General features: G+C 41.2%; 1 protein-coding gene and 1 non-coding gene across 2 annotated transcripts; one reads left to right on the top strand and one right to left on the bottom strand.

Moving 5' to 3' along the window:
- Window positions 1-3188: 3188 nt before the first annotated feature.
- RPS29 (ribosomal protein S29) lies at window positions 3189-4960 on the bottom strand. Its single transcript, XM_028102596.2, has 3 exons — window positions 4851-4960; window positions 4520-4619; window positions 3189-3325 (listed from the first exon to the last, which is right to left on the bottom strand). The coding sequence occupies exons 1-3, from the start codon at window positions 4910-4912 to the stop codon at window positions 3317-3319; spliced, it is 171 nt and encodes a 56-aa protein (XP_027958397.1). The 5' UTR covers window positions 4913-4960; the 3' UTR covers window positions 3189-3316.
- Window positions 4961-5145: 185 nt separating this feature from the next.
- LOC148163888 (signal recognition particle RNA) lies at window positions 5146-5445 on the top strand. Its single transcript, XR_015768663.1, has one exon.
- Window positions 5446-7076: the final 1631 nt, after the last annotated feature.

Here is a 7076-nt window from a genome sequence, read left to right as displayed (position 1 = left end):
TGCAGTACTCGCTGGATACCGGGCCCCAAAATAAATCTTAAATCTGACCACTTCAAATCCAGTTATCTATCACCCAAAGGCAATCACTGCTAATATACTGGTATGTTTCCTTCTGTTTTTTCTGTGCCTTTTTTTTTCTACCATTGTGAAATTGTACCACATATACAATTTTCTACTTTGTATTGAAATTTATTTCTCTAAGTTATTTTGTAGACTACTAAAATCTACCAAGGCTTTTCATAATTGTTGGACATTTACAGTTTAATGGTAAGAGTAGTTCTGGAGATACTCTACCTGGTTTGAACCTCACTTACAATACTACCTTGGTAAAGTTACTTATTCTTTTTGGCTCGGTCACCTCATTTGCAAAATAGGAGTTATACCTCACAACAAAAGAGTATAATTCCAATAAAGCACTAAGAACTGTGCCTGGCACAAAACATGCACTTGAAAATTTTACCAATTATAGGTAAAAACCTGAAAGTCTGTGGAGAAAAATTGTGAAAGATTTTGAAATGGACCAAAAGTTTGCTGGGTTTCTTTCATGGAAAGCAGAGCTTTTATCTAGCACAATCTTGGGGTAAGGGACTCCAAGCCTTTGTGTTTGAGCTAGTCTACAACCCTGAAAGTTGTACATAAATGATCCTTGCCCATAGACAACTTCTAATTCTATCCAGTGGATAATTTACTTCCCTCTCCCGTTGAAAAGGTCAATTTTACATTTATTTTTAAGCTCATTTCAACATCCTTGATTCACCTAGTAGGGATGTTCTGAATTGTTTGAATGGGCTGAAACAGTTTACTGATTTCAGTAATAAGCTAAGTAAAATTCTTGACAGGTTCTTTGACAGATCCCATACAGAGCTAATTTATTAAGTCAAGGGACCCAAACCTAAGAATGTATTCTCTATGCTCCAATGAGATTTCTCTCATAGGATATATCAATTTTGCCATCAACATCATTGAACTTTTAGTAGGTAATTTAACTTTTCAATAATTAGGGACTACTATTAATATACAAGGCACCTATGTGCTGTGGTAAACATGGAAATAGTTCCTGCCTTAATCTAATTGTTTTTGGGGAAGAGCATATAGTGGGCATTGAGAACATCAGCTTTGATATCAGACAGACTAGAGTTCTAGACCAGTTCTGATCCCTTTAGTTGGGTAGACTTTGGTAATGAAATTACTGCATTTCTAAGCCTGTTATCTCAGTGGTGTAATGAGCATGTCTATGAAAAAGTCTCAAAAACCTTGAAAAAGACTTGAAAAAAATAATGCACTTAAGGCACTTGGCAGGTCTGGCACAGACATTTAAGTCTTAAGCAGTTAAGTTATTCAATTCCTAGTAGAGAAGCCAGACCACCTTTCACACCAAACTTCCCACTCACTCCCACCACATACACACAGAGCCAGGACTGGTTAGGGCACATCCCCTCGGTGAATGCACAATACATATGGGAACATTTACACAGCGCCATCCCACGAAGAGTTCAGCTCATCCAAGTGTCATATCAAACCACCCATCTCACAACCTCATTTACCTAAATCATTAGGTGCGTGAGCCTATCTGATCTTTAACCAAAATTTCCACATTTGCTCAGGTAACACAGGTCTTACCCACCCTATCTGCAAAAGCAGCTCCATTCCATTACCAGAAACTCCTACATCTTCAAGCTTTTCTTCCAATATTCTTTACGTCTCCCTAGCCAGTTTAAACCTGGCTCTTCCCCAGACATTTCCCCAGCAGCGACTGCAGCTTATTATCCCATACTCTTGGGCCTCAAGGTTAGGAGCAAAGGTGGATTTACTATAAAGCTCATGAAAGTTAAGCTTCAGTTGTCCCCAACTTCCATGACCTCCTACAGTAACAATACATTTGTCGTTTTTGAAGTTTGCAGCTAGCTTAACCACCAGTTGTTTTTTCCACTTGTTTCCAGCCACACTTCCCCCTCCTGAGAGGACACGGTATCAACCCAAGTGTATCAGAAGCAGTTAGCTCATCACTCCCTGCTTGGCTTCTAGTATACCATTACCTTGGCTCTCCTTCAGTCTGTTCATCTTCCCAGGAGTAACCCAGAACAGTCCTGTTCATATATTATTTACTCCCTAGATTTTAGGAATTGGATCTCTAGTCACGATGATGAGATCCCAAATTAGCAATTATTCATATTCTGAGGACAACTGAAATCGTACAAGCAGCCCCAAGCTCCCAAGGATTCCAGAGGAATGTACACAAATGCCTACCGACTTGGGAGCTCCATATGAAAGTCTAGAAGCACTTTCAACTTACTATGCCCCAAACTTAACTCTTCCCCAAACCATTTTTTTCAGTCCTAGCTCTGTAAGAACTATAGCCTTACCATTGCTCAGGCCAACCCTTAGAATCCTCTATCTTCCACATCCAAGCCTTCAACAAATCCTGTCATCTTGCTCTTCAAAAGCCATGTTTGCAGACTGCTTCAACCACTCCCTTTCGTCCTAGCCCTAGCCAAGACCACTTGCCTAACTATTCCAACAGACTTGTTTCCCTCCTTCCATCCTTGCCTCATTAAAGTTTATCTTGTGGACAAGACCCAAGAGCTTTTTTTTTTTAAAAAAAAAAGATTTGAGAGAGATCACTGGGGGGGCGGGTAGAGGGAACAGCAGACTCCCCATTGAGCTGGGAGCCCCATCCCAGGACCCCAGGATCACGACCTGGCCTGAAGGTAGACGCTTAAACGCCTGAGCCACCCAGGTGCCCAAGACCCATGAACTTTTAATCACTGGTGCCCCCTTTCCACATACAAACATTTGAGAAACTTGCAAGATTTTATCTGTGAATTACCCCAAAAGCTAGGACTGCTATCTCCCCACCTCTGGGCAATGCCAAGGTTTCAGTGATATATCTTTTTTCAAAAAAAACGTATCTCAACAGTTTTATTTCTATTGCCTAGCTCACTGTAGCAAATCAATTACTTGAGACAGTTGTCTCAAGTTATATGCTAGATGCTCCTATATATAGAAGTCACTTTATGTAATAAAAAAGGTTTTTTTGAAATATAATAACAACATTGGCATTTTTATCAGAGTTCAGCATGAGTACTTTTATATAACTGAAGGAAATTAAGCCACATATGTTGAAGATGAACTGCTGAGAAAATAGTACATTTTAAAAAGGAGATTCCTATAATCAATTGACCATTCCATTCACATTAAAGCACTCATAATTGGAGTATTTTTTATTTTATGTACAATGAGTTGACATTGAAGTAGGTATCCTGGTTATCTGCAGTTAACGTAGGTTATCTTGGATGACCAATTCAAGGAAGTTCACTTAATCCAACTGAAAAAGAAAAGACAGACAAGAAATCTATTAATTCAAAATGTTTAAATACCCATTTTATTCTCACAAACACTGGTGCTTATTATGGAAGGATGAGGTTTAAACTGGAAATCTGACCGACCCAAACTAGCTACCAAGCTCTAAATAGCTTAAATAGTTACTGAATGCTTACAACAAGCTATCCCACAAACCACAACAATTTAAGACTGTAAACTTTAGCATCAGCATTCACTTCTTCCCTCAAAGAATTCCCCACTAGAAAGACACTACTACATAAAATAATCTTTACCAAAACCTCAGGCTGGTTAAGTAGGTAACTACACAGCTAATACTTTGGTATTTAATGTGTGAGAGACACTACTATAGGGACCGTTCATAAATTAACTCATTTAATCTTAACCTCTGAGAAACTTGGGACACAAAGTTAATAGCTCAAGAGCCTGAGTCCATTCTCATCACTGATACACTGATCAACACGTCCCATCCCGCTGAAGGAGATATATGAACTTCCACATTGTAACAAGCATATACGTGCTAAGTGTCTGGTCAAAACTAAAAGTCTAAGCTTAAGATACTTTGTGTCTAACAGAGATCATACTTTAACACCAGCAACTGTATCATCACGAAGGGCCAAGAAAGTGGTAGTTTTCACCACAGAGGGAAGAAAACACTCTAGCACTTAACTGATTTTTAGGAGTCAAGACAGCTCCACATATACAGATTTGCAACAACCTTGCCATTTATTTTTCTCAGGCAGAAACGGAACTTAATGTGACTGGACTAAAGTCACTGGACTATTATTAAATAGGCGATTTCTATCTGAATCCTAAGAAGGTCTATCTGGCCCCAATCATCCTCAAGCTCATGCCAGTGTATGATGCTATCCCACATCTCGGGGCAGTAGCCAACACATGTATTTTGCTGGAAAATGTCTAGATACGATTAGAGAGATCTAAAACTTAATTTCCAGTGTTTTCTAAAACTGACGGACACTGGTAAAAAGGGGTTAGACTGTAAAATCTATCCCATTACCCTGCCAAAGCTCTTTAACAGTGGCGTCCGATACCCCAAAAAGCGCTGTTAACAACTAAGACAAAGAGGAAAACGGTGTTGGTCGAAAGCTCAAAATAAGGAAATATCTGAACTTTTCCCGCTCACACACAGAACCCGGAGAAGGCATCCGCGGCCGCGTACCTTAATGAAGCCTATATCCTTCGCGTACTGACGGAAACACTGGCGGCACATATTGAGGCCGTATTTCCGGATCAGACCGTGCCGGTTTGAGCAGACGCGGCTGTAAGAAGAGAGATGGCGTTACTGCAGGCCGCAGAAATGGAAAGATTCCGCACTCGGGGGTACCACTCTCACCGCGGGTCTTCCCTGACCCGTCAGAGGCCCGTAATGGCGGCAGTCACAGCTCCAGGGTCGGTCTACCCCCACGCGCCGCCGCGGACTCCTCTCCATGAGTTCTGGCCGCGTCACAACCCAGTACAACCCTTCCCTAAAACCACATTCTGTTTCTCACCAAGAACGAGAACCCTGGCCAAATTTCCTCGGATGGCTCCAGTAGAGCTGCTGGTGACCCATCTTGCTCTCTCGGATGCAACGAGGCAAAAGGAAAGAAGTAGCGAACGCATGCGCTCTTCAAATTTTTGAGACACGGTTTACCCAGAATGCAGTGCTGACAAATGACGCGAACGCTGTGCGACTACGCGGTTTCGAGGGAGTGAATCGAGCGGTCTTGGAAACATTCTAGGCCGGCACAGCTGGTGACGTCACCGCAACTCAGCCTCTAGTGTCAACTTGCGCTGCTCTCGAGCGCCGGGCGCGGTGGCGCGCGCCTGTAGTCCCAGCTACTCGGGAGGCTGAGGCAGGAGGATCGCTTGAGCCCAGGAGTTCTGGGCTGTAGTGCGCTATGCCGATCGGGTGTCCGCACTAAGTTCGGCATCAATATGGTGACCTCCCGGGAGCGGGGGACCACCAGGTTGCCTAAGGAGGGGTGAACCGGCCCAGGTCGGAAACGGAGCAGGTCAAAACTCCCGTGCTGATCAGTAGTGGGATCGCGCCTGTGAATAGCCACTGCACTCCAGCCTGGGCAACATAGCGAGACCCCGTCTCTTTTGAAGCCCCAAGGAATGAATTTTGAACTCCTAAGAAATAAATAAATCCGCGATCTAAGTATCTAAGTATCTTTTCTCATCGCCAGACCAATTCATATCTTCTAAATTAAAATTTTACAGTTGGAAAAAGGATTTTGCCTCAACTCAGCACTGACACCTGCTGGGATAAATTAATAAAATAACGTAGAGTCAGCTGTAATAATTAAGAGTCAACAGTAGGAGTTTCTCTCTTGTTAAACAGAATACGTTTTCAAAGCTGTTTTCTCGTTTTTTAATTGAGGGGCACACTCTTAGAGATACACCTACAACAATCGAGAAAAATGAGAGACTTAGTGTATTTGATGTTTAAATATAGTTGAATATTAGTGAGGAACAAGTTGCATAATGTATGTTGCTTTGGATGATTTGGTTCCAACTACTAAAAAACAAATGCCATCTGATAATCTGTTGAAAGATGTCTAAATTCCACATGGACGTTTATGATGTCTCTAGATAAACCTAAAACCGTACATGGTTCCAAAATCAAAGCTTTAACTAGATCTACAAAATGTACCACAGGGTGAAATAATCCAATAAAATTTTACACATGAATTCTTATATTAAAACTTCTTAAGGTATGCTATTTCAGGATTCTGGAGGGGATGCCCTTCCCAATCATTAAATTAGGGATTTTTTTTTAAAGATTTTATTTATTTATTTGAGAGAGAGAGAATGAGAAATAGAGAGCACGAGAGGGAAGAACGTCAGAGGGAGAAGCAGAGTCCCTGCTGAGCAGGGAGCCCGATGCGGGACTCGATCCCGTGACTCCAGGATCATGACCTGAGCCGAAGGCAGTCGCTTAATCAACTGAGCCACCCAGGTGCCCTAAATTAGGGATTTTGATGAAGGAAGAAGGCAAGTCAGAAATTAAAAAAACACATGTGACTTGATTCCTGTTCTCAAAACTTGCAGATATAAGGAAGAAAATGGGATTATCTTAGAGAGCCCTTCCTTCCAGTTTCAACTTGTGTGACTTAATGGCCTGTATGCGACTAAGGAAGCAAAGATTCTATGTCTTATGATGGATGTACTCATGGTATACAAGAGGAACAAAAAAGAGAGACATTAATTCCAGCTTGAGGTATGTTTAAGATGCTGTTGAAGTAAGCCATGAAGAGTGGGATTTCCACAGGCAGCACTAGATGGAATGCCTGGTGACAAGAAGAGTTTGAGCCAAAGAATGGAGTTGTGGAAGGTGAACAATCTTGTATAACTAGAGTTGAGGATGCACAAAAACCTTAGTGATAGGTAAAACAAACATATTTTATCATAAAGCCTGATTGTAGAGGGTCCAATATCAAACTTCCACAGTTTTCCTAGAATTTATATCAGTCATTGATGTGTAGTTTCCAAAATTCATGTGCCTCTCAAAAGTTAATCTAACATTTCCCCACCTACAGGCTTCTCAGACCTTTCCTAGCTTGTGTACATAATTTTTAAAAGATTACAATGGTTCTGAGATCAAATCCATAAATATTTCAACACTTTGATATAGAATCCTTTGGGCCTAAAGAAATGTGAACTCATTTAAAAGCAAAAAGGAAAAGGACAAACAAGAAACAATTATTACACTTGAATAATCTGTTAAACCT

The sequence above is a fragment of the Eumetopias jubatus genome, unplaced genomic scaffold, assembly GCF_037043125.1.
Source record: "Eumetopias jubatus isolate StellerSeaLion01/CBP00866 unplaced genomic scaffold, mEumJub1_p1.0 scaffold_7, whole genome shotgun sequence".
Taxonomy (NCBI): Eukaryota; Metazoa; Chordata; class Mammalia; order Carnivora; family Otariidae; genus Eumetopias; species Eumetopias jubatus.
This window is presented reverse-complemented; position numbering and strand designations above follow the sequence as displayed.

Coding starts and splice junctions, on each gene's coding strand:
- RPS29 (XM_028102596.2), bottom strand. CDS start 4,912: ATGGGTCACCAGCAGCTCTACTGGAGCCATCCGAGGAAATTTGGCCAG. Junction 4,620..4,850: donor GGCCAGGGTTCTCGTTCTTG/GTGAGAAACAGA, acceptor CTCTTCTTACAG/CCGCGTCTGCTCAAACCGGC.